This window comes from Neovison vison, chromosome 7 (assembly GCF_020171115.1).
Source record: "Neovison vison isolate M4711 chromosome 7, ASM_NN_V1, whole genome shotgun sequence".
NCBI lineage: Eukaryota > Metazoa > Chordata > Mammalia > Carnivora > Mustelidae > Neogale > Neogale vison.
The window spans coordinates 6,028,328-6,055,851 of NC_058097.1; the positions used below are offsets into that span (position 1 = coordinate 6,028,328).

At 46.1% G+C, this 27,524-nt stretch overlaps 1 protein-coding gene across 1 annotated transcript in view; it reads right to left on the bottom strand.

Annotated features, from left to right (window-relative positions):
* Nucleotides 1–378: 378 nt before the first annotated feature.
* The window catches only part of HSD17B2 (hydroxysteroid 17-beta dehydrogenase 2), a 76,099-nt gene continuing 48,953 nt past the window's right edge, over nt 379–27,524 (bottom strand). The window contains exons 3-5 of the mRNA XM_044255656.1: nt 23,400–23,585; nt 3,233–3,370; nt 379–811 (exon numbers count right to left, since the gene is read on the bottom strand). Of these exons, the coding sequence (XP_044111591.1) occupies nt 468–811; nt 3,233–3,370; nt 23,400–23,585 (668 nt within the window). The 3' untranslated portion in view covers nt 379–467. The remainder of the gene's footprint in view (nt 812–3,232; nt 3,371–23,399; nt 23,586–27,524) is intronic.

The window sequence follows — 27,524 nt, forward strand, 5'->3', positions numbered from 1 at the left end:
AGTTCCCAGTGGGAAAAACTATTTGACTGTGGCCCTAGTTCCTCCTCCTTTTCCCCCTTCCCTACCTCCTTTTCCCCACCATCTCTTTCTCTTTCTCTTCTTCTGGCAGGCAGCAGAGTACAACCTGGGTTTCCATTCTAACCACCTTTTGCTAGCAACAATGAACTAGCAACTTACAGTCTCTGATCTTTAATTCCTTTACCTGTTGAGTAAGGGTGGAGATACCTACCTTGGTTCTCTAAGGAGAACTAGATGAGAGGAAATCTGAACTGTATCCGTGCAGAGCAGGGTACCACCTTTCATGGTGGTCACCTCCAGCCACCAGCCTTCTCACCACTAAGTCCTGTTCAACCAACAGAATTCACAGGGAATGCAAGGTAGGAAACCACAACTTTAATGGGAAGTTCAAGTTGCCCTTATGTTCCAAGAATAACACTTCCCACATATTTGCCCATGTGCCTTATTCTTCAGTTAGGCCTTCTTAGCGCTCTGGGCATGCTCCCTCCAAGGTTACACAGTTTTTTGCTTAAATAATCAAATACACCAGTAGGACTAAAGGAAACCAAGCAGAGCAAGGAATAAGCCATTGCCCCTGGCGCATAAAAGGCAAAGGGGCTCTTAGCAGACACAGCATGTCGGATGTCCAGGAGGACAGGGGACATATCTGCATTGGCCTTCGTGTCGATGAGCTTAAGATAGTTGCGTTGCTGAAGGATATAGTCCTGGCCGTAGTCCTCCTGCACATCGGAGGTAAGGTGGTCCAGGATGTCCTTCTCATGCTTGCTCCACACTTCACTGGTGCCTGCGATATCTGTGATGTGAGAAGAAGGGAGGCTCAGGTACTGGGGAGGCCAGATAAGGCATGTCTGACCCCCACCGGGGAAGCAGGCCCTTGTGAATTGGCTTCTGTTGGGAAAGATGGGAGTTCCCAAACACGTTTTTTTTTTTTTTTTAATGTACTTTAAATGGTATTTAATATATGTTTTCAACATGCATACAGAAATGATCACACATGACTGGGTTTCCACAAACTGAATAACCCAGGCAACCAGCAGCAGAACAAGGAGGCAAACCAACCGTGACTCACAGGCCCCTTCCCAAAAGCCACTGTCCCAGTTAACAGAATAGAGCAGTTTTACCTGGATTTGGACATTATGTAAATGGAATCATACAGTACACTGTGAGAGTCCTCTGTGTACTGTGTGGTCATTCCCTTCATTACAGTTTCCATTGTGCAAATGTGCCATAAATTATCTGTCCACTAGACTGGGATGGGTCTTTGGGTTGTTTCCAATTTGGGATCCTTACAAATAGTGCTGCCACAAACATTCTATGACATCCATGTTCATGATGATCACATACAATATAAAAATGTAACATATACAATATGACATATATAAACCGTATATGCACATATAGGTGTACCCATATATCCATCTATATATAATTTTTAATCTAGAACTCGCACCCACTTCCACGTATAAAATTAAATATACAATGTTGACTATCATCTTAGCTATCTAATAAAGATAATTTTGAAGAATATATAATAAGTACACCTTTAAATATACATTTAAATTTTAACATATAAGTTATATGTGATTAAATATTTAAGCATTTAATGTAGAAGCAATGGTTGCCTATCACGTATAATTTAATTATATATATTTTTACCTTAAAATATAGTAGCAATGCCTATCAATAAATAAAGTAAATAAGGACACGTATATGTTTTTAAAATTAATCTCCTCTCAGGTAATTTACAGTTTTGTGGGTCCTTCTATATTCCCTCCTTGTTCATACAAACATATACACACGTAGAAAGCTTTGGCTTAATTTTATATTACCAGGAACAAAGAGAAACCAAACTAGACATGCTTTCCAAAGATTTGATTGTTTGCTTAGTAATAAATCACAGACCTGCCTCTGATAGTCAGTGGCTACAGATTTAAACCAGAGCAGCAGAAGTTCCCTCTGAACAGCTTTTAGATAACCAATTCTCTATCACAGGATTTTGCAGTCCTTCCTAAGTTTCCACATTTCGGGGATGCTGCCGTAAATACCCCTGCACAAGACATCCTTTTGTATTTCACTGTTGTTAGGTGTGCGACAGCCCCAATGTGATGAGCTAATCAAAAGGTACTTGCATTTTGGATTTCAACACCTACTGCCAGATTACTTTACAGAAAGTTGGCAGTACCCCAGGCTCCCTCCAGCAAAGTGTGTGATTGCTTTGGGACTGCTGTGGGATGAGCTTTGGTTTACCAGCTTGGGTGACTCAAGGATATCAGGTCTGTGGGGGAGCTTGGTTGTGAAATGTAAACCAGTGACATCCAATTATACTCAACAGAAATGCAAACAGATTTCAATTTCTCAGTTCTATCCATGAAGGCAGAAGACCACATTAAAGAAACGGTTACCCTGACAATTACTCTAAAGACTTCTGGGTCTTGAACAACTTGCTGTGTGAACCGTCATTCCTCCTGCTAACTCTTCCCCAGTGTCTGCTTGCCCAGGCTGAGGGATTCCTTTCCTCTCCATTTCCTCCTTCTCTAAACACCTCATGGACTTTCTAACCACTTCTGTAGGCACTCTGTGCAGAGTCCCCAAAGCTCTCTTTCTTGATGACAAAGCCACCTTCGTCTGCCACTTTTGACACCCACAAACCCACGCCCTGCTACTTTGGGGCCACCACACACAACGAAACTCTTAGGATGACCTGGATCTAAATCTCATCTCCGACTTGTACCACCTCTGTGGCTCTTAACTTCTCTGAGCCTCAGTTTTCTTCCTACCTGCCCTCCCCACTCCTGGCTGAGATGTGTGGGACATTCCTCCAGGAAGATCCCAACTCTCTTCATGTTAATGCCTTACTAGAAGGAAAAACAACCTGAAATTGATAATGGCAAGACCTCCAGTATCTTGGAGGTCCTCTTTAGCATAGGAAAATCCTTATGAAACCTCCCTTTTCCTTACCTCCCCCAACTCCCGAGTATACTGTCCGTCACCCCTCACAAACCCAGTGCAACAGCTCTTTCTGCCCACAGGTCCTATCTTTGTGCTTTAATAAAAACACTGTTTTTGCCTCAGAGACAGCTTAAGAATTCTTTCTTGGCCATCGGCTCCAGACCCCACCCCACCAAATTTCATCTATATTCCAAAACCACACCCAAAGGACCCTCAGCACCCCTTTCAGGTGGACATTGAGGGGCTCTTGGGCTTAGACACCTACTGGTTCTGAAGCCTCCGGGCTGGATGACAGAGACTTTAACTCCCCATTTGGAAAGCTCTTGTCTCATGACTGCTGAGAACATGGTCAGAGCCGCCTTGGATGCGCTATAGGCTGCCAGCTTTTCCATTGGGACCCCTCCTATGGGAATAATGAGAGAAAAAAAAAATCAGGTCTGATGTTTTCATTTATTCATCCACTGAGTGGGTTTTTTGGGTTTTTTTTGTTTGTTTTGTCTTTAGATTGTATTTATTTATTTGACAGAGAGCGTGAGGGCACAAGCAGGGGGGATGGCAGGCTGAGGGAGAGGGAGAAGCAGGCTCCCTGCCAAACAAGGAGCCTGATAAGGGGCTTGATCCCAGGACCCTGGGATCATGATCTGAGCTGAAGGCAGACACTTAACTGACCGAGCCACTCAGGCGCCCCAATCCATTAAGTGTTTAAACAGGACCTACTGCATGCCAGGAGCTGTTATCAGTGCTGACTAAGGCAGGTAAAGGGCAGGCAAGAGCCCTCTACACCCAGGTTAGTGCCTACGCGCCATGGGTTACAACCATTGCCTGGCGTCCCTTGCTTCTGCCTTCCACGGCAGCTGGTCGTGATCAGCTGGTCCAATGACAAACCAAGGTCAGCTGGTCGTGATCAGCTGGTCCAATGACAAACCAAGGTCAGTCTAAGCTAAATGTGAATCAGGTGAGATAAAGAGTCTGCCCCAGCCTCTGATCTTCCAGTTTGGCCAACCACTATTCTAAGGTTCTGGGTGGACATATCTGGAGGAAGGGGCACAGGTCAGCCAATTCCAGCATCCGTAGTAGAACAGATTGGCTCGAATACTTGTCAAAACAAGGAGTAAGGCACACCATAGGGAACCATGGGGGCATCTCTGTACAAGGGAGTAGGAAAGGGCTTATTCTAGGAGGGTGAGCTGGGGCTGGGAGTGGGGGTGCTCTTTATCGCACCTGGACCACACTTAGCTTAGAAGCCAGGAGAAGCTGAAGGAAACTAATACAATGTTACATGTCAACTCTATCCCAGTAAAACTTGTTGAGGGGGACATGGATAGAGCATAGGCATTAAAGAAGAGAGACCTAGAATAATTCAATTATCTCCCTTATTTTTAAATGATTATAAATGATTTTTAAGTGATTATAAAAATGTTGGTTGGGCTTATTTTTTTGTTTAGGGGAAATGCTCATCCTTACCTCCCTGTTTTTTTTGTTTTTTAAGATTTTATTTTTATTTATTTGTCAGAGAGAGAGGGAGAGAGAGCGAGCACAGGCAGACAGAGAGGCAGGCAGAGGCAGAGGGAGAAGCAGGCTCCCTGCCGAGCAAGGAGCCCGATGTGGGACTCGATCCCAGGACGCCAGGATCATGACCTGAGCCGAAGGCAGCTGCTTAACCAACTGAGCCACCCGGGCGTCCCCCTCCCTGTTTTTGTAGGAAGATTATGGATTCATGGATCTGTCTTTCTCACTGAAAGGGGCAGATGGGCCAATCACAGTGCTCCATTTCCTGGAGCAGCCCATCAGGGTGGGGCTGAGCGCGTGACCTCAGGCGAGCCAGAGTCCCGATGATGGTCGAAGGGAGATGACTTTCTGGTTTATTCCTGGCTATGTAAGTATGATAATGGTGGAAAACCGGAACTTCCAGGGATCATTTCTGTTACCCCATTGGAGAAGGGAAGCGGAGGAAAGTGGAGGAGCAAGAAAGGCAGAGCAAAGATTGTACGTGGGGGTTTGCGAAGGGAAACAGGAGTGGAGGTGGGGGGAGAGCTATGATGATCCCATCTTAAGACTCAGGTCCAGTCGGGGCACCTGCGTGGCTCAGTCCTTAAGCATCTGCCTGCAGCTCAGGTCATGATCCTGGGATCCCGGGATCCCGGGATTGAGCCCCACATGGGGCTCCCTGCTTGGCGGGGAGGCTGCTTCTCCTCTCCCTCTCCCATAGCTTGTGTTCCCTCTCCTGCTGTGTTCCTGTCAAATAAAATCTCTTAAAAAAAGAAAAAAGACTTAGTTCCAGTCCGTCGGTGATCTAATAAATTCCTTTTCTGTCTTCTGTTTCAGTAGCTTGAGGTTTGATCCAGTCACTTAAGAGTCCTCGGGCTTCACTGATGAAATTTCAATATACCCTCTGGCATAAAACATTAAATTGGGGGGGAGTAGGGAAGAACCCAAGACAAACCAACAAACCAATGCACCAATACAGTGTTTCCTATATTGCCTCCAATAACCAGCTGATTCTTTTTTAAGTAGGCTCCACACCCAACATGGCGCCCAACTCAGGGCTTGAACTCACACTCCTGAGATCAAGGGCTTGACCCTTAATTGACTGAGCCACCCAAGCACCCCAGCTGATTCTCTTTAAAGTTTTAGTTTCACAAAATGTTAAGAGTTCCAAACCCAGCGTGTGCTCCCTCTGGTGAGAAAGACCCAAGAAGTTAAAGCAGCTTGTTCTAATTTTCAGCCTAGTTTGCAGAACCCCAGTCTCACTTCTCCACGATTTTACAGATGAGGGGGGCTTGGCTGGCTGCCATGTCGGTTAGCAGAAGGCCACGGTGAAGAGCTCATTTTGGAGCCAATGCTGCCTAGGTTCAAGTTCCAGAAGAGTGCCTGGTACAGTCAGCCCCCCCCCCATAAGAGCTTTCTCACGTTAGGGCTACTTACGGTTTTCAGATAGCCTTTCTCAGTAGCCCAAACGGCTCCATATGTTTGGTGTTTCTTAGAGAACCGAGTGCACCTGTTTCAGACTCTCCCAGCGGAACTTGATGGATTTCTAGGACCTGCCCTACTAGATCTACTGAATCCAGATTTGCAGTTTAAACCGATCCAAGCCATTCTTTGGAATGCTAGGCCTTGAGCCATTACATTAGGGCTTGGGTCACATATTTCTGAACACGTGCTTGCATAGTGACCTACAGCATTATGGATGATACGACAGGTAGTAAGAATTGATCATATTCCAGATTATCAATCTAAACAAAAAACATGCTTTGGACCAAACATTTAAGACACATTTGTCTTTTGTATTATCTTGAATCCTGTGCAACTGCCATTATTAGACCATTTCCGACCTACAGAATGGGCATTCTGTAAGGTTCAACCTCATAGATTCAACCTTGCTGTTAACATTTTAATAATGTCTAAGATTCCTGGGGACATGAGATGAAGGAAGTGCATACGTCCATGTCTCACTGACCACAAGCCTCACAGGGTCTCAGAGCATGCTCCCTTCCTGGCCTTTTGTACTCCCTCATTGCCTGTCCTGTTAGATTTGTAATTTCTGCTTTTGCTCCATTCAGGTTAAGATTCTATTGCCAGAAGGCAGCAAGGGACGAGGTTGCCAAGAACTTGGTAAGTTTCTTTCTATTTCTAGGGGAAAACTTGACTTCCAAAATAGAGGGCTTATCTATGGGGACGTGGGAGAACTGGTAAGGAACGCACAACCCTGTGTAAATGTTTGGGCTATAGCTTTAATGACCATCCAGAGTACTGATGTAATTCCATGAAGTTCTCTGTCCTGACTGTGTTAGTAGTTACAGGAACCACACACTTAAGTGACCGCAGATACAACCAGTGAAATCTGAGAAGTTTTGTTCACGGCAGCAATGTCTGTTACGTGGTTCTTTAAATTTAAATTCCATTCCAAGAAGGCTAAGTCTTGGAAATTTATATACTCTTCCACTAGCTGACATTAAATAAAACCAGAATGCTCAGAGAGACGAATGTACACTTCATGCTTATTTTTAAATTTTGTTTTTTCACTCCAGACCCGAGATATTTAACTCTGTAGGTACAGCAGAATCACCTTGGGGACATGAAAACACACACACACACACACACACACAAAACTAATACCCAGGCCCTACCCTAGAGCGATGAAATAAAAAAGTTCTGGCAGTGGGACCCGAACATCAGTATTTAAATAAAACTCTGTAGGTGGTTTTAGTGTGAGGACAGTGTTTGGAGGGTTGGGAGTCAGGGGTTCTCAACTTGGGTGAGTATCAGAATCACCTGGGAGGCTAATGAAGCACCCAGAGGTCAGGGTCCTTCAAGGAGAAAGGAGCCTGGGCTTTTGTGGCGTTCCCACATTCCCCCGGGGTAAACCTGATTTACTCCTGTGGCCCCAAATTTTGCGACCATCTGTTGCAGCTAATTGTTTTAGAGCCATAGTTTTCATACTTAGTAGCTAGTCAGAACTGCCTGGGGAGCTTAAAAAAAAAAATCTATTCCTCCCCCACATTCCCACGTGATTTAATTGGTCTGTAGTTCATCATAGGCATGGGAATGTTTAAAAAGCTCCCCCAGGTGATTCTAATGTGCAGGCAGGGTTGTTAAACACTTCTAGAGAACATTTCTGAAAATCTTCCGTGTATTTCTATCCTCTGGACATGTAAATGCTAATACCAGCTTGAGATCTGAAAAAAAAAACCTCATCGTTTTTTTGGCTGTAGAAGGCGCATGTGATCCCAGAGGTTGGATGGAGAGCTGGCAGTGTTTACCCTTGATTTAAATCTCACAGATGTGAGGGGGAAAGATGTGTTGTGTTTTGGGAACTGGAATGAAAGAAACTTCCTAATGTTATGCTGGAAGAAGGGGAGGTTTTTTTTGAGCTGTATAAGCCTGGATCAAAATATACTCCTTTCAAATCCGTTGAGTGAAAGCCAGTCTCAAAAGGTTGCATACTGTAGGTTTCATTTATAGATCATTCTTGAGATAACATTATAGAGACGGGGAACCGAGTCCTGGTTGTCAGGGCTGGGAATGGGGTGAGGGAGTGGCTGTGGCTATAAAGGGGTATCTTGGAGGATCCCTCTGATGGGACCATTCTATGTCCTGACTGTGTTGGTAGTTACAGGAACCGCACACGTAAGGGACCGCAGGTCTAACCGGTGAAATCTGAGAAATTCTGCGCGCGGCAGCAATGTCTGTTACATGGCTCTTTACATTTAAAGTTAATTTAATTAATATAGGCTGTATTATCCGTTTCAGAGGTAGAATTTAGTGCTGCATCGGTTGTAGACAACAGCCAGTGCTCATTCCATAGCGGGGCGGGCATCTTTACGGCCCATCCCCCCAGCCACCTCCCCTCCGGCAACCTGTTTGTTTCCTAGAGTTAAGAGTCTTGCGGTCTGTCTCCTCTGCTTTTGTCTCATTTTTTTCCCCCTTTCCTTCCCCTATGTTCATCTGTTTTGTTTCTTAAATTCCACACGAGGGAAATCATATGGTCTTGGTCTTTCTCTGATTGACTTATTTCGTTTAGCATAATACCCTCTAGTTCTATCCATGCCAGTTGCAAGTGGCAAGATTTCATTCTTTTTGATGACTGAGTAATATTACACACACACACACACACACACACACACCCCACATGTTCTTATCCACTCCTCTGTTGATGGAAATCTGAGATCTTTCTCTGCTTGGGCTCTTGTGGACGTTACTGCTACAAACACTGGGGTGCAAGTGCCCCTTTTAATCACCACGTTTGCATCCTTTGGATAACTATCTAGTAGTGCAATTGCTGGGTCATAAGATAGTTCTATGTTTAACTTTTTGAGGAGACTCGATATTGTTTTTCAGAGTGGCTGCGCCACAACGCATGGTTTTGATATTCTATGATTATGCAAGATGTTATTAGTGGAGGTGAGGTGAAGGGTAAACAGGACTTCCCTGTACATATCCGTGCAACTTCCTGTGAATCTATGATTATTTCCAAATAAAGTTAAAATATATATACACTCCCTTTTAAGACAGGCTTAACAAGGAAGAATTGCTCAGCTCCCATGTAGGTCTTTGGTTGAATAAAGGTCCATGAAGTCTCCTAAAATTTTGGGAAAAATTTGGTAAAGATTTTTTTTTACCAAAAAAAAAAATTTTTTTTTTTGGTAAAAAACAAACAAACTGAAAATTTAAGTTTTTGAAGTTTGGCACTGGAGGTCAAAAAGTAAGGCCTGGCTTATTTGAAATCTTAAAGGATAAGAAATCCTCCTCTGGGGGCGCCTGGGTGGCTTAGTGGGTTAAGCCTCTGCTTTCGGCTCAGGTCATGATCTCAGGGTCCTGGGATCAAGTCCCGCATCGGGCTCCCTGCTCAGCAGGGAGCCTGCTTCCTCCTCTCTCTCTCTCTGCCTGCCTCTCTGCCTATTTGTGATCTCTCTCTCTCTGTCAAATAAATAAATAAAGAATATTTTTAAAAAAAATTAAAAAAAGAAATCCTCCTCCGGGACAAGCTAGAGCTTTAGAAACTTCTGCCAAGGCTGCAGTCACATTTAAAGTGACAGTGTACTTCTTTCCTGATGAGGGAGCAGAAGGCAGACTGAGGACAAAACAAAATATCAAAATATACTCCTTTCACCCCACAAACCCCACAAACACCCACCCCACCCCACCCCCCTCCCGGCTGGGATATGTGGGACATTACTCCAGGAAGATCCCAGCTCTCTTCATGTTAATGCCTTGCTAGAAGGAAAAACAACCTGAAATTGACAATGGCAAGACCTCTAGTATCTTGGAGGTCCTCTTTGGCATAGGAAAATCCTTATGAAACCTCCCTTTTCCTTACCTCCGCCAACGCCCAAGCATAGGATCAGCCACGCCTCACAACGTCTGCCCATGGGTCCTGTCCCTGCGCTTTAATAAAACCACCTTTTTGCACCAAAGTCTTGTCTCCAGAATTCTTTCTTGGCCATCCACTCAGGACCTCACCCCACCCAACCTCACCTAAATTCCAACACTATATCATTTCTCACTCCATCCCGTGCATGCCCCCATCACAGATGTGGCTAATGTAAAAACAAAACTTTGCCCTTAGCACAGTACTTGCTTAGGACATATCAAAATTGAATGTTAGGGGCGCCTGGGTGGCTCAGTGGGTTAAGCCGCTGCCTTCGGCTCAGGTCATGATCTCAGGGTCCTGGGATCGAGTCCCGCATCGGGCTCTCTGCTCAGCAGGGAGCCTTCTTCCCTCTCTCTCTCTCTCTGCCTGCCTCTCTGCCTACTTGTGATTTCTCTCTGTCAAATAAATAAATAAAATCTTAAAAAAAAAAATAAAAAAAAATAAAAAAAAAAAAAAAACAAAATTGAATGTTAGGTTCCCCCACAACAGACTCGAAGTAGCCTATTCTAAATAAGTACTGGGGGTGATTTACTTACCCAGTCAAGAATGGGACTTATTTTAGCCAACCACAGACAGACCTATGGACTCTTTGTGATGTGGGAAACAAAAGCAGAGGAAATGTAGATAAAATTAAACGTCCTTATAAATTGCAATGAACTCACAAATGCTTGAGGCAGGAGGAGTATAAGTTTCTTCCAGGAAACGCTTGACTGTCTTAATGTTAAGCCTTGCTAGAGGGAAAAAACAACCTTAACTTGACACTAGCAAGGCCTCCAGTACCCTGGGAGTCTCCTTCAGCATATGAAAATCCTTCTGGAACTTCCCTTTGTCTTTACTTCCCCTCCCCCAAAGTATATAACCAGCTGTCCTCACAATCCTGAGATGGTAGGTCTTTCTGCTCTTGGGTCCAGTCCCCCTGTTTTACTAAAAACCACCTTTTTGCCCTGAAGACATCTCAAAAATTCTTTCTTGGCTGCCCACTCTAGACCCCAACGCTACTCCAAATTACATCCTTTCCACCCTTCCTATTTACAGACTTTCTCTGATTATTTAGGGAAGTCACCCCTCTTCCAGAAGGTTCCACATTCCCCCATCTAGTTTGTTTGTCTCGGGAAATATTCAGTGACTTTGTTCCCTGGCAAGTGAATAAGCCCAGGATTCATGGTGTTGATACCGTTGATATAGTGTAGACCCTCTCTCTCTCCTGAGTGTGCTCAGACGTGGACTTTTTCTGACTCCCTGGGCGTGGCGTAGGCAGTAAGTTAGTAACATATCCTAAGGTTCTACCAGCCAAATGGCCTGGATGTCCTCTGAGATAACACAGGACCTCAAAAACTCTTCAGCACTGTCTGATCAATACCTTCATCGAGACGGTATATGGGTACATAGGAATTATGGGGGTCAAATGGTTTGCAAGTGGATGCCCTAGCAAGACAGCAGGGGCCGGAAATATTGCAACCTTCCAGCCTGAGGCTGTGCTATACTGTGATTGAGAATAAGATCTATATTTGGTCTTCCCCCACTTTCTAGCACAGAGCTCCTAAAACCCTTGGAATTTCCTAACAAGGCCACAGAGAACTTTCAGTCCTTCCCCAAACCCCCAGCTCCTGGGAGGGGAGAGGGACTGGAGATTGAGATCAATCACCACTGGCCAAAAGATTTAATTACTAGTACCTATGTAATGAAGCCTCCATAAACACCTGAAAGGAAGAGGTTTGGAGAGCTTCCAGGCTGGTAAACATGTAGATTCAGGGAGCATGGAAGTTCCCTGGCCTTTCCCTATGCCTTGTCCTATGTATCTCTTCATCTGGCTGGTGATTTGTATCCTTTAATATTCTTTGTAATAAACTGGTAATCTAGGAAGTGAGCAGATTTCCCAAGTTCTATGAGTCGCTCTCACAAATTAATTGAACCCAAGGAGAAGGTCACTGGAACCTTCATTCTACAGCTGGTGGGTCCAGAAGCATTGGTGACAAGACTGGTATCTGACGTGGGGGTGGGGCAATGTCTTGTAGGACTGAGCCCTGAACCTGTAGGACCTGATTTATCTCCAGGTAGATAGTGTCAGAACTGAGTTGAATTCTAGGACTTCACAGTGGCAATTGGGTATAGCACACATTGATAAGGTGGCAGAAAGAAAAACCAAAAGCCCAAAATGGAGTCACTTATGCTAGGACACATCACCCAATGAAGGCTTAATACCTAGACTAATTAAAGTTTGAACCTTCTCCAGAAATGTAGTCTTAACTGGGTCGGTCAGGAGTTTTCTGGTCAACAACAATGAGGTAATCTGTCTCCATTTCCCCCACCACCACCCCAGAAGGAAAAGGAAGTCTTTTTTTTTTTTTTTAAAGATATGTTTTCTGTTTTTTTTTTTTATTTCATTTATTTATTTGACAGAGATCACAAGTAGGCAGAGAGGCAGGCAGAGGGAGAGGGGGAAGCAGGCTCCCCGCTGAGCAGAGAGCCTGATGCAGGCCTGGATCTCAGGACCCTGGGATCATGACCCCAGCCGAAGGCAGAGGCTTAATCCACTGCGCCACTCAGGCACCCCGGAAGATGAAGTCTTGATAAGATCCTCTGCTCTTCCCTCTCAGGGAAAGTGAATTTATCTGAAACAGTCCTTTCTTCTGCTAATAATCTCCATGCCCCACCCTCCTTCCTATAAAAACCTTCCGTTTTGTACAGTTCTTCAGAGCTCTGCTTTACTTGCTGGATGGGGTGCTGCCCGACTCATGAATCAGTTAATAAAGCCAATTAGGTCTTCGAAATTTGCTCGGTTGAATTTTTGTTATTTAATAACAAGGGGTCCCAAAGTCCCATGCCCACAGCAGCTGTCTCATTCTCTAAGAACTTCCTAAACCAGAATTCAGATGACCTCATTTTAGGAAAATGTAAATGAGGGCTCCTAGCCAGTTTCTCCCTCCTTCAAGGTCATCTAGAGTCAAATCCAGTAACAAGGTCCATTGCCTTATTGAGCTTTCCCAAGCTGAAAATACAGACCAAGCCCATGGCCCCAAGAGAGGCAGGTTTGTTAATCTCCTTTAGGCATGATAGGCAGAAATTTGAAACTGATAGTATTTGGTTGTTCCTTGTAATCCAATAGTCCCTGGGGATGTGACAAACCATTTGAATATCAAAGTCAAAGTTTGGGACCTTGTTACTAAAAGTTGGAAACCAGGAGCAGCCCAGAAGCTGTTAGAAGTACAAATCCTCTGGTCCCACTCCCAGAGCTATTCAATCAGAAATCTGGGAGTGGGCACAGGTTTTTTTCTTATTGTGCTAAAATACAGATGACATAAAATCCACCATATAACCTTTTTAAGGTACACAATTCAGAGGCATTCAGTATATTCACAATACCATGTGGGGCGCCTGGGTGGCTCCGTGGGTTAAGCCTCTGCCTTCGGCTCAGGTCATGATCTCAGGGTCCTGGGATCAAGCCCCCCCATTGGGCTCTTTGCACGGCGGGGAGCCTGCTTCCCCCTCTCTCTCTGCCTGCCGCTCTGCCTACTTGTGATCTCTCTCTCTGTGTCCAATAAATAAGTAAAAATCTTAAAAAAAAAAAATATGTATATATATATATATTCACAACCCTGTAACCATCACTTGTATCTAGCTCATTCTCATTGCTGCAAAAGAAAACCCTATAAGCATTAGGGACACAGTTGGTTAAGCATCTGGCTCTTGGTTTCAGGGGTCAAGTCGTGATCTCCGTGTCCTGATCTCAGGGTCATGAGAGCAAGCCTTGGGACAAGCCTGAGTCAAGCCCCCAGTTCAGCCCTGCATCAGGCTCTACGCTCAGCACAGAATCTGCTTAAGTTTCTCTCTCCCTCGCCCTCTGCCCCTCCCTGCCATACTCAACCACTGGCTTGCTCTCTCTCAAATAAATAATCTTGAGGGGCAGGTAGGAAGGGAGGGAGGAAAGGAAGAGAGAGGGGCTTGGGGAGGAAGAGAAGAAAGGAAGAAAACCATAGCCACTAAGTAGCCGCTTCTTATTCCCTCTCCTCCTGCCCCCGATAAATACTAATTTTCTTTCCATCTCTCTGGACTGGCCTCTTTTGGACACTTCATATAAATAGGATCGTCCAACACGTGGCTTTTTGGGTCTGCTTTCTGTCACTTACCATAATCTTTTCAAGGTTCATTCGTTTCTCTACCACGTGTCAGGGCTTCATTCATTTTTATGAATTTATAATATCCCACTGTATGGATATATGACATTTTGATTATCATTTCATTAGTTGATGAACATTTGGGTTGTTTCTGCCTCTGTTATGAATAAGGAACGCTATAAACATCCGTGTACGGGTTTTTGTTTGCACACCTGTTTTCTGTTCTCTTGAGTGTATGTAGGAGTCGCATTGCTGGGTCATATGGTAATTCCGTGTTTAAGTTGTTAAGGAACTGCCAAGTGTTTCCATTGAGGCTGGGTCATTTTACACTTTACTCTCAGCAACTCGTGAGTGTTCCAGTGTCTGCACACCCTTGCCACAAGTGTTGTTTCCTGGGTTTTGTTCCGTTTTGTGTTTTGTAGCTGTCCCCGTGGATATGAAATGCTATCTCGCTGTTTTGATTGCCTTCAGTTGTTTTTAAGAAGCCCTCCTGGTGATTCTAATGCATCTGAAATTTGAAAAAGTTGTCCAGGGACCAGTAGCATCGACTCAGAAACTAGTTGTAGAAATGCAAAATCTTCCACCAATTAAGTCTCCTCAGTCGAATTGTGCATTTTAATAAGATCCCCAGGTGATCCCACACACCTTGGTGTTTGAGAAGCACCGGTAAAGGAAACATCCCTAAATTGTTAACACTCCCTAATCATCATTTCAATTTGCGGGAGTTGGGGTCTGTTTTTAATGCCCCGTTTATCTAGCATATTCTTGCTGGACCGTCTGGAAAAGTGAGAGGAACCTAGAACTTGGAGTAAAACAGGCAAACCCCGTTTCCACCACTGACTATAGCTCATGGGCTGGGCGACCCCAGGCTAGTGTGCTTGATCTAGAGAAGGAACTAATATCTGCATCCCACCCCCATTAGAGTTCAATGACTTTAGCCGCGTGCGAGCGTCTAAGACAACTCAGCACAGAGGAGTTCACTCAGTCTGGTTCAACCCCCTTGCCTTGCCCTACGCTAGCCCTGGGGATTCCGTGAGAGTGTTAGGGAAGCAAATCTCAGCTTTGGCCTCCTGTTACATCAGTGAGGCACGGAACGACCAGCTAAATGTTTTGCCAGATGATTTCCTTAAGGCACGAAGTTCAGGATTGATCCCACAGTCAACTTCCTGGGACTAAGTAGGACCTCGCTGAAGGCTGGAACTGTGAATTCTGTGGGATCGCTATAATTTATAGACTTGTAAGGCTCTCTCGGGCCACTCACTTGTGGTGTAAAGTAATTTTAGTGCATTTTCAATTGCTTGATGGGGGCGGGGGGGCGGGCAACTATTTCTGTCTCTCGGTAGAGACATCTCAGTACTAGGGTACTTCTTATGCCCCAGTAGCTATACTTCTAAGCACTCAGAACCCAAAATGCATTTATATCTCCTGTAAAGGGGTGCCTGGGTGGCTCAGTTGTTATGCGTCTGCCTTCAGTTCAGGTCACAGTTGTCCTGGGATGAGCCCCGCATTGGGCTCCCTGCTGAGCAGGGATCCTGCTTCTCCCTCTCCCTCTTCCTGCCACTCTGCCTACTTGTGCTCTTTTTCTCTGGCAAATAAATAAATAAAATCTTTAAAAAAAAAAAATAAATGAAATAAATCTCCAGCCAAGACCAGAGGTTCTCCACTAAGAGCGATTTTGCGCGCGCGCACACACACACATACACACACACCCCCCTCAAGGAGACCTGGGGCAACATCTGAAGATTCGTCATCACCGGGGATGGGCCTTCTTGCATCCACTGGGTGGAGAACACTGAGTCACTCCTCAACCTCCTGAGTGTATCAGGCGTCCCCGCATGGAAAGACTTCACCTCTCCCCAAATATCAGTACTACCGGGGCTGAGAAACTGCAGCCCTAGACTCAAAGGCCACATCAGCCTGTCACGGACAGATGATAAAATGGACTCTTGGAGAAGGGCAGTGACCTGCCTGTGGCCACCCAGCTACTACCAGAAGAACAGGATTCAAACCACGGCCAGCTCACAACCCCTGAGGCCAGAGTTGTTTTCTCCTGTTTGTTTTCAGCCCTTCTTGTTCAAGCACAGCTTGCAACTGTTTACTCTGCAGTTGAAGAGGAAAACTGGCCAGAAAAGGATTTTACACCGCTCAGAGATTTTTCCACTGCCCTTTGTACAATCAATCAGAGCCACCTCCCAATTCCTCCCAGACTTGCTTAAATATTTATCCAGCTGCCTGGCAGGGATTTGGGTGAAAGAGCTATTCCATTTCTGTGAGAGGGATGTTACGCACACTGGCGGGGTTAAGGTTCTCCCAGAGCAGGTGTGGACTCCTCGAGGGGACCAGTGGGCGTTGTCTGCCCAGGGGCGAGTGAGGGCCAGGGAGCAGCAGGATGGAAGGTAACTCAGTGTCACTGTCAGGAGCGGAGCCAGGATGTGGCAGGCTAGAAAGCCTCAGGCACACAAACGGCCAGCATTTCCCCAGAAAAGCCCCTCAAGCCTGCCACCTGCCAGGTGTGGGGCTCTTGTCATGTCTGTGTCACTGCACGTGGTGTTACCACAGCCCTAAGAAGCGGCGGTTCCTCCGCCCATCGTCCTTTGAGGACATGTCCACCTGAGGCTCAGGACCTTGGTGTGGGTCCCTCCACTGCCCATCGTAAAGATAGTTTCAAAACCTGGCCAGTCTGTCTCCGTGCCCGCGTGGCTGGCTTCCTCTCCTCTTTGAAATCTGATTCTACCTGCCTAGCTGCGTGTTGTCTTTCTCTCTGCCTGTTTCTTGTTCCTTTCTTCGGGGATGGGAGATGCGGGAGGGAAGGGTGTATTTATAATGCAGTTGAGCCTTCTGGGTGTCTCCTAGAAAAGAATTTAAAGGAGATGTGTTTCTTCCCTGCCCTGGTTCCTCTTCAACTTGCATCCGCAGGACCAGATTTAGAGGGAGGCTCTGCGTGTGTCCTTCCTCCCTCCTGGGAACGGGAGTGAGGCCCGAGTGAGCAGTGGGGCTAGGAGGAGGAGGAAGATGCTGGGGGGGGTGATACCTTTGGGAGAAGATCCGTTGAGGCTCTTGGGCTTGTGGTTGGCATGGTGGTAACACCTGCCCCAGCGGAATCCGCAGAGGAGGCTGAGGCTTAATAAGTAAGAACATGAGGCCAAAGTCCAAATTCCAGGTCTAGCTGCGGGGACACTCACATAACTCTCCTGCACCTCGGTTTTCACAGCTAAGCACGGTTTGGGGGATCATCTATCTGGTAATACCCAACAAATGCCTGAAGCCCAAGGAATGCTTCGTAACTATTATTAATATTTACTAGATATCCACTACAGGCCAGAGACTGGGTTCTGAGTATTTTAACATCAGTTCCAATGGTCACAGCGGTCCTGTGAGTAGGTTCAGTCTTTATCCTCATGAACTCTCTCTGAGGAGATTAAAAAAAAAAAAAAAAATCTAAGTGCAAAGAGCTTCACCTGACACCCAAGGTCCCAGAAAGTGATAGTAATGGCTAACTCTTAGGTAGAATTTTCCGTGAGCTCACGAACAACTGGCGCGTGAATGTTCGTTGCCACGTCACTCACAATAGCGAAGAAGTAGAAACAACCCCATGTCCGTCCACTGATGAATGCGTAAACAAAACGTGGCCTGTCCATGCGGTGGGAAACTGCTCAGCTCTAGGAAGGAATGGAGTTGTGATACATTCTTACAAGACGGATGAACCTTAAAAAGATGAAGGAGGAAAGATTGTGGAACCAGCAGGAGGAGGGGGAAATGCAACCAAAGGAGAGGGGGTTAGCAGCTGAAGAACTTGGGGAGAAGAAAAGAAGCATCTGAAAGGGTTTGCATTAAAATGAGTTTTGTGGGGCCCTTGGGTGGCTCAGTGGGTTAAGCCTCTGCCTTCGGCTCAGGTCGTGATCTCAGAGTCCTGGGATCGAGCCCCGCGTCGGGCTCTCTGCTCAGTGAGGAGCCTGCTTCCTCCTCTCTCTCTGCCTGCCTCTCTGCCTAATAAAATCTTTAAAAAAAAATAAAATGAGTTTTGTGGGGGCGGTAGCTCTTTCTGCCCACAGTCCTGCATAAAATCACCTTTTTGCCCTAAATAAATAAATAAATACAAAATGAGTTTGTGGTATAGGATATAACCCTTTCTTCAATCTTTGCAAAAAATCTTTTTCTAACTTAAATTTTAGTTGGCCACCATACCGTGCAATCTGGGTTTCAGGAGTAGAATTCAGTGATTCATCACTTCCATACAAAACCCAGAGCGCATCACAGTAAGTGCCCTCCTTAATACCCAACACCCATCCAGCCCACCCCCCATGCCCACCTCCCTCCATCAACCCTGTTTATTCTCTAATTTTAAGAGTCTCTCTCTTTTTTTATTTTTATTTTTTTTTATTTTTAAGAGTCTCTTATGGCTTGTTTCTGTCTCCCTTTTTCCACCCTCTGTCCCATATATTCGTCTGTTTCTTAAATTCCACATATGAGTGAAACATATGGTATTTGTCTTCCTCTGACTTACTCATTTCAGTTAGCATAATACGCTCTAGCGCTATCCGTATCGTTGCAAATGGCAAGATTTCATATTTTGATGGTTAAATAATAGTCCATTGTCTACATATACCACGTCTTCTTTATCCATTCATCAGTTAATGGACACTTCGGCTCTTTCCATAGTTTGGCTACTGTTGGTAATTCTGCTATAAACATCAGGGCGCATACTTCCCTTCAAATCTTTATTTTTGTATCCTCTGGGTGAATACTTAGTAGTGCCATTGCTGAATTGTAGGGTAGTTCTGTTTTTAACTTTTTAAAAAAATATATTTTATTTATTGATTTCTCAGAAGGCGGCATGCAGAAGCAGGGTAAGTGGTAGGCAAAGCTGGCAAAGGGAGAAGCAGGCTCCCAGCTGAGCAAGGAGCCCGATGCAAGACTTGATCCCAGGACCCTGGGATCATGACCTGAGCCGAAGGCAGACACTTAATGGACTGAGCCACCCAGGCATCCCCTGTTTTTAAGTTTTGAAAGAACTTCCATACTGTTTCCACAGTGGCTGCACCAGCTTGCATTCCCACCAACAGTGCAGGAGGCTTCCCCTTTCTCCGCATCCTCGCCAACACCTGTTGTTTCTCGTGTTGTTGATTTTAGCCGTTCTGACAGGTGCCCCAAGTCTTTAATAAAATCTATGCTGAAGATCTGAGCCAATCTGACAATGGTTTTGCTTTTGGGGGAGTGCAAGAAAGTGCTAAGTGTGGATTCCACACACTAACAAGGGTGAGGAGAAGAAGCTGTCCATGAGGCCCTGGGTTGCTTAAGTGTGTTAAGGTTTCAAGAAAGTAAAATGTTTGCAATAGGAAATTAGGTGCGTATGGTAAGTTATTCATCAGATTTCATCAAAGTTTGATAGAGAAAGACCCAGATTAGGATTGTAAAGCATGTACTTATCGCTGCAGCAGATAAGTACATGCCAAAGCTGAATCACAGTTTGCCAGTTCTTCAGGCATTTCTACTGTAATATGGGAATTGAACACGTTGGCAAAATAAAGTTGAAATTTTTTAAAAAAACATTAATTTTTAAATTTATTTTAAAATGTTTATTTATTTATTTATATTTATTTTATATTATTATATATTATATATGTTATCTGTGATATATGATATATTAATTTCATTTATTTATTTATTAAAAATAATTTCCCCAGCCTTACTAGGAAGGATGTTTGTCTGGGAGTTCAAACTGCCAAAAGATATCCTCCAGGAGTGCTTGGAAGGCGGGGAGGCACAGTGAGTTTTGACATGATAGCCCATGCTGGGTATTAGAAAGGAAGGTCATCCCTACATTCTCCCCCTCCACCACCATCTCCCCACCCCCACTACTGTGGGGAAGGCAGGGAAGAGGGGCAGATGTACCTCCATCTACTTTTAAAATGGATAACTGGAACAGAATGGCCAATTCCAGCTCAGCTTCTCCTGGCTGATGCAGACTTCCATGATAGATCAACCCCACTGAAATTCTTGTCATGCGGAGGGTGGTAGGGGTACCAGGCTCAAGAGAACCTGATGGGTCAGGGCTACCATGAGCTCCTTTAGAGGAAATATAGTAGTGATTGATTGCCTATCTCTCTTTCTCAATGAATCCTACCTCAAAATGAGAAAAACCCAGGGATGAATTCCCAGACAAGCATGTTTCCCAAAATCGCCATTGTATCAAATTTGCCAAGAGATCTGTCAAGTTGGCATTAAATTGGACGCTAATTTCTACGAATCAGTTGCTTATATACTATCGTTCATACATGCTTTGACCTTCCCTGATCCTGTGTTACACTCCAGCTCCTTATGCCCTGCTCAAAATCCTTTCCATTGTTTTGCAAAACTCTTGTCAGCCAAGTGCTAGGGATTCCCTTATTTTGTTTTCTGCTGAATTTCTCTGCTCCTCATCACCGAAGGAAACTGTAAGCACCATTTAAGAGTTTTGCTCCTATCTTTTTACAAACACCTGCTCTGTCAGTTGCACATGCTTCCCATCTGTCCTGACTCCTTGCTACTGCTTTAACAACTTTATAACATACCTCAGGTGGCTTTCGTGTCCTACAAATGAACTTACTTCTGGAGTTTCTTTGGGTCCTAAGCATTTAAAACTGGGTATGATAAAGGAAGACTGCATACATCTCGGTGACTGACTGGGTGAGAGAAAGGAGGGAAAGGCAGAGGGAGAAACAAATCTAAGAAGGCTCAAAGCTCTGTAATTCAACAGCCAAGGAGGAGAATTGAAAGGAGGGGGAGCCAGCTTTGACATGCTGATGGCAACCCCGGTTTCAGACATGTCGACTGACTGATGATGGTGAGATGGTGGAATGGAAATAGTAAGGTTGCATGTAAAGAATTTGCACATCCACGGTGAGAATAAGAGGGAAGGTATGTGATTTAACACTCCTGTTTCCCTCCAGTAGAAATATATGAGAAGTGTACTGAGTCTTGGCTCAGAAAGTTTTAGAGGGTCGCCTGGGTGGCTCAGTCGGCTGAGCATCCAACTCTTGATTTCAGCTCAGGTCATGATCTTGGGTCCCGGGACGGAGCCCTGCAGTGGGCTTCATGCCCAGCGGGGAGTCTTCTTGGGATTCTCTTTCTCCTTTTTTCTCCGCCCCTCCCCCACTCGCACAAGCAGGCAAACTCCCTCTCTGAATACATAGATAAAATCTTTTAAAAATTAAAAAAAAAAAGAAAAAAGGAAAGAGCTTTAGAAGCCAAGTTGAAGATGTATGAATGGGCATCCTCGGCACTATAAATTTTTCACTCCTTCGTTCCTGTATCCATGTTTTATTAATTCTCGCACTTGCATTTCTTCATTTCTTCGTTGAGCTTCGTGTATGCCAGACACCAGGCCCATAGCTGATAGTGTGCATACTAGGTGATATGTCAAGTACAATCTTCTGAACGAGCTGCTCCAAGTTGAGAACAAAGAGAGAAAACAGAAAAACCGGGCCACCTGGGTGGCTCAGTCAGTTAATCGTCTGCCTTTGGCTCAGGTCAGGTCTTGGGATCAAGCTCCGCATCAGGCTCCCTGCTCAGCAAGAAGCCTGCCTCTCCCTACCCCTGGTGTACCTCCCCTGTTTGTGCTCCCTCTCTCTCTGTCGAGTAAATAAATAAAATCTTTTAAAAAAAGAGAGAAAAACTTTCTTGTCCTTGTGTCAAGAAGCAGGCAATGATCAGTTATTTCGGTAAATATGTGTTGAAAGAGTGAGGCAAGGAACATGGGAGATATTTTCAGAAGCACCAGTCTGTGCCAGGGCACTGAGAAAGGTGAGGTATTCACAGAGGTAAAAATCTGAAGGTGGAGTTCAGAAGAAAGATAAGGGTGAAATTTTGCAAATGTGTTTTTCCAGAATTTGTTTGCTTGTGCAGGTGGCAAGAAATTGGAAATTCCTCAGAGTCCTCATACCGGTTAAAACAACACTCATTGCTCGTAACCACCTTAGACTTCTCTATTCCCATTCGCCTTCTCTTCCTCCCTCCCTCTTTTCCTTCCCTGCTTCCTTCCTCTTCAGGCCAACCAACAACTTAGCGACACACACTCAGACGGCAGCTAAGTTCAAGGAAGTTCCTGAGTGAAAGCCAGGAAAGGGAACACGGCAGATAATGGTAATTGCCCTTAACACAAAGAATATCCCTTCAAAAAACAATGAAACAAAATAAAACAACTATCAGATGCCTCGTTAAAAAAAAAAAAAAGCAAAAAGAAAGGGGTGCCTGGGTGGCTCAGTGGGTTGGGCCTCTGCCTTCAGCTCGGGTGGTGATCTCAGGGTCCTGGGATCGAGCCCCGCATCAGGCTCTCTGCTCAGCAGGGAGCCTGCTTCCTCCTCTCTCTCTCTCTCTCTCTCTGCCTGCTTCTCTGCCTATTTGTGATCTCTCTGTCAAATAAATAAATAAAATCTTAAAAAAAAAAATAAATTTTTAAAAAATGAAAGGAAGAAAGAAAAGTGGTGCCTGGGTGGCTCAGTGGGTTAAGCCTCTGCCTTCGGCTTAGGTCCTGATCTCTGGGTCCCAGGATTGAGCCCTGCATTTGGCTCTCTGCTCGGCAGGGAGACTGCTTCCCCCATTCTCTCTCTGCCTGCTTGTGATGTCTCTCTGTCAAATAAATAAATAGAATCTTAAAAAAAAAAGAAAAGAAAAGACTCTTCGGAACCAACTGATAAAACAGAGAAGACCAAGGTTCCTCTATGCAAAGGCAGGATCCTGGAGTCCACGCCCCACCCCTTTGGTTTCCCTTTCACCCATGCAGCATCCAGAAACACAACTCCATGGACATTTCCAAACCTGAGTCAGGATCTGAGGAACCCCAGCTGGAAAATAAATCCTGTCCTAGAAAAAAGGATAGGATACGGCCTACCTGGACATTGTTAATGGAAGGCAGATTGTTAAACCCCGGACTCAAGTTGTTGACTCTCTGTTCTTTGAAATGGAAAAAGAGGAGTCCTGTAGTGTCACACAGGACCCAACTGCCTTGAGATTGCAAAATGATGGGAAGGATCTTAGGGAAAGCTCTAGGAAAGCTCCAGCCAGCTAAGACACGGAGCTCTGGCAGTGCCAACGGTGCGGACATTTGCCTACTCATCTCACAGGGAACAACAGAGTGTGCCCAGTTCAGAGAGGGTTGAAAACAGATTATCAGTAACTCTATGAGGGATTTCCTGTCCAAATCTAGGAAGCTTATGTGCTATGAAGACATGTAAAACCCTAAATCCCCAAGAATGAATAGATGAGTTAAGAGGTAATAGTTTGTACATGAAAGGATCTGAAAGCAAGGTTTTATTGTATTAAGATCAACGGTAAACAGACAATTTGACTAAGCTTGACCCAGCCCTGCAGGAGCGAGTCCTGCTTTCTTGTTTGGCCCACAAAGAATGCGACGAGCCTTGTCTTGCACAACAGGCTTCGCACTACCTTGTGGGGAAAGGCCAACTCACCTGCCATGCTACTGATGTTCACCAGCCTGCCCTTGGATTTCCTTAGAAGAGGCAAAAATGCCTTCGTGACCTCCACAGCCCCGAAGAAGTTCACAGCCATGCATTTTTTGTACCCGGTCATGGGAATGAGCTCGCCGTCAGCTGGCAAGCCAAGGATGCCAGCGTTGTTGACCAGAGCCCACAGACCTGAGGACAGAAAGGAATGACTTTGATGTCCAGTAATGCCAAAGAATAGGAGGACTTTTAACACGTGACACTCTGGAGTCTCAAGGACCCCTTTGAGATTTAGGATCTAAGCAGACTACTCAAACTCTTGGACCTTAATCTCCTTGGATACCTAAAACTACTTACTCTGAGGTGATGTGTGGAGAGTAAATTTGAAATATTAAGTGATGGGTTTGGGGAGGTATTTTCTTTTCCTTAAAGCACTTTCCTAGATACAGCTAGATATTTGCGGTATCTGGAGCCAAGGACCCAGCAAGGGAGGGGGAGAGTAATAAGAGCCTGTGTCCTGTTTCTCCCTCAAAGGACAGTGCAGGGGCAGTCTGTTATCTTGAGGCCATGCAGGATGATATATGCACCTTATCCCTAGGCTAGAAAAGATCCCCTAATCCAGGAAAACCAAAGAGGTACCAAGAACTAAGGAGATGGCAGAGTCCCTTAGCCCTAGTCCTTTCCTCAGTCAGCCTAATCCTGCTGATGGGATCAGAATCACCAGGAAGTCTTGTTCAAATGGGTGGCTGGACCCCACCTCCAGAGACTCTCATTTAGGGTGTCTGGGATGGGGCCTGAGAATCTACGTTTCTACCAGGTTCCCAGGTGATGCTGTTGCTGCACTTCTGGACCAGACCTGGAGAGCCTCCGACCACAAGAAGTGGTTTCCAACCTTGACTGCATGTTAGAATCACCTGAGGGGCTTTTTAATGCCTCTCCCCGACCCCTCAATGCCCAGCCACATCCCAACCAATTAGATAAGAAATCCTGAGGTAGGGGAGAGAAGGGGCCTTGGCATGGAATTTAAAAATTCCCCGAGTGTGGGATGCCTGGGTGGCTCAGTCATTAAATGTCTGCCTTCAGCTCAGGTCATGATTCAGCACCCTGGGATGAGTCCCACAACAGGCTCCCTGCTTAGTGGGGAGGCTCCTTCTCCCTCTCTAGCTTCCCCTGCTGTGTTCCTGCCCTTGCTGTCTCTCTCTCTGCCAAATAAATAAAGAAAGTCTTTAAAAACAAAAAATTCCCCAGTTGGTTCCAATGTACAAGCAAGCTTGGGAACCATGGCCCTAACAGGCAGGGAAAGAGGTCATTCAAGATCTCCAGATATCTTTCAGGGGGCAGGATCTGTAGCAGAGGGGAGGGCCTTGGGTCCTCTTTACCCAACAGAGGGGACAGAATCTGGGGTATGTTTAGTTGGGCAGATCTGAAGCAGATTCTCTGAGACCCCTGAGCCTCCACATGGTTTAGAATAATGATTCTCAAGATATGGTTCAGAACCAGCAGCATCAGTGGGAACTTAGGAATGCACATTCCAGGGGCACCTGGGCAGCTCAGTCAGTGAAACATCCAACTCCTGATTTCGGCTCAGGTCCTGAGCTCAGGGTTGTGAGATGGAACCCCGATTTGGGCTCCGTCCTGGTTGTGGAGCCTGCTTAAGATTCGTGGAGCCTGGGGCGCCTGGGTGGCTCAGTGGGTTAAAGCCTCTGCCTTCGGCTCAGGTCATGATCACAGAGTCCTGGGATCGAGCCCCACATCGGGCTCTCTGCTCAGCAGGGAGCCTGCTTCCTCCTCTCTCTCTGCCTGCCTCTCTGCCTACTTGTGATCTCTCTCTCTGTCAAATAAATAAATAAATAATCTTAAAAAGTAAAATTAAAAAAAAAAAAAAAAAGATTTACGGTTCGTGGAGCTTGCTGAAGATTCCTGGGTGGCTCAGTGGGTTAAAGCCTCTGCCTTCGGCTCAGGTCATGATTCCAGGGTCCTGGGATCAAGCCCCACATCAGGCTCTCTGCTTATCGGGGAGCCTGCTTCCCCCTCTATCTCTGCTGCTGCTCTGTCTACTTGTGATCTGTCAAATAAATAAATAAATAATCCTTAAAAAAGAAAAAAAAGAAGAAGAAGATTCTCTCTCTCCCTCTCTGTCGGCCCCTCCCCTTCCCTCTTGCAGGTATGCACTCTCTCTCTCTTTCTGTCTCTTTCTCAAAATCGAAAAAAAAGAAAAAGCACCTTCTAGAAGCCCACTTCAGACCTGTCAGATCAGAAGCCGGGGGTCAGAAATTGCTGCTGAAGCTCAGTGTCCGTGACAGAACATGTCCGCTCCCGCGTGAGAGCCTGCGGTGTGGCCCGACGCAGGAAGAGCCTGGGTGCTGACAGACCCACCAACGGCGGGAGGTCCGGCCCCTGATGGCCTCAAGGAGGTGGGCGGCCGCCAGACCGCACAGGACTGGACGGAGCGCCGGGCACCCCTGCAGGCACCAGCCAGAAGCACTGGTGCTGGAAGACGGAGTGTCCCGTCCCCAGGACCTTAGAGGCTACCCTGGGGAAAGGAGATGAACCTCAAGCTGAAGGACGTTGGTCGTGCGGCAGAAAGATGGCTCAAAGCAGAAACAGAGCCGAGTTGTGGAAAGGAAAACCGCCCGTCTCGCGCGCCTGAGCCGGGCCCGACGCGGACACGCGGGAACGGCCGGGGGCGCCAAGTGAGAGAACGCGGGCTCGGAGGAGAGCGCATCGGCTGCCCGAGGATGGAGGAAGAGCGCATCGGCTGCCGGGGGATGGAGGAAGAGCGCATCGGCTGCCGGAGGGTGGAGGGAGAGCGCATCGGCTGCCGGGGGATGGAGGAAGAGCGCATCGGCTGCCGGGGGATGGAGGGAGAGCGCATCGGCTGCCGGGGGATGGAGGGAGAGCGCATCGGCTGCCGGGGGATGGAGGGAGAGCGCATCGGCTGCGGGAGGGTGGAGGAAGAGCGCATCGGCTGCCGGGGGATGGAGGAAGAGCGCATCGGCTGCCGGGGATGCTGGTGGGCGCAGCGGAGGCCGGGCCGGCCCCTCCGAGGGCTGGTCTTAATTCCCTCGGCCTGACGCACACCTCGGATAGGCCGCGTGCGGGAGCAGCGCGGGGGTGCGCTAGAATGGGGGTGAGAAACTTGTTCTAGGGAAGGCCAGGGAGTGACTATTTTAGGTGTGAGCCCTCCTGCTTCAGCTCTGCCGCCGGCTGTCATCTGTACGTGAAGGAAAACGGGAGCGGGACTCCGGGGAAACTTGATTTATGGACATGGACATTTGAATTCCATCTAATTTGCCCTTGCCAAAATAATATTCTTCTTCTGACTGTTTTAAGCATTTAAAAATGTAAAAACCAAGGCGCCTGGGTGGCTCAGTGGGTTGAGCATCAGACTCTTGATTTCAGCTTTGGGGCGGAGATCTCAGGGTCTTGAGATGGAGCCCTGCCGTAGGCTTCCCAGGGCATGAAGCCTGCTTAGAATTCTCTCTCTCTCTCTCTCTCTCCCCCTCCCTTTGGCCCTCCTCCCTAGTCCCCACCACCTGCTGGCATGCTCGCTCTCTCTCAAATAATATTAATAATAAGCAAAAATAAAAATTTAACATGAGAGAGCTTGGTGATGACGGAACAGTTCTGTGTTTTGTTTTTTTGAATATTTTATTTATTTACTTGACAGACAGAGATCACAAGTAGGCAGAGAGGCAGGCAGAGAGAGAGGGAAGAAGCAGGCTCCCTGCCAAGCAGAGAGCCAGATGTGGGGCTCGATCCCAGGACCCTGAGATCATGACCTGAGCCTAAGGCAGAGGCTTTAACCCACTGAGCCACCCAGGTGCCCCCAGTTCTGTGTTTTGATTGTGGTGTTTTTACACAAAGCTACACACACACACACATTTGTATATAGAGCTGCAAATTCTAAATAAGCCCCATGGGTTATACCAATGCCAGTTTCCTGGTTTTGACATCGTACCGTAGTTAGGCAAGAAGTTAGCATTGAGGGAGACTTGGCAAAGCAGGCACAAGAACTCTCTGTACATTTATTTGCAACTTCCTGTGAATTGACAGTTCTTTCTAAATAAAATGTTAAAATAATAATAATAATAAAACAGGTCCATAGTTTGCCAACCCCTGCCCACAGAA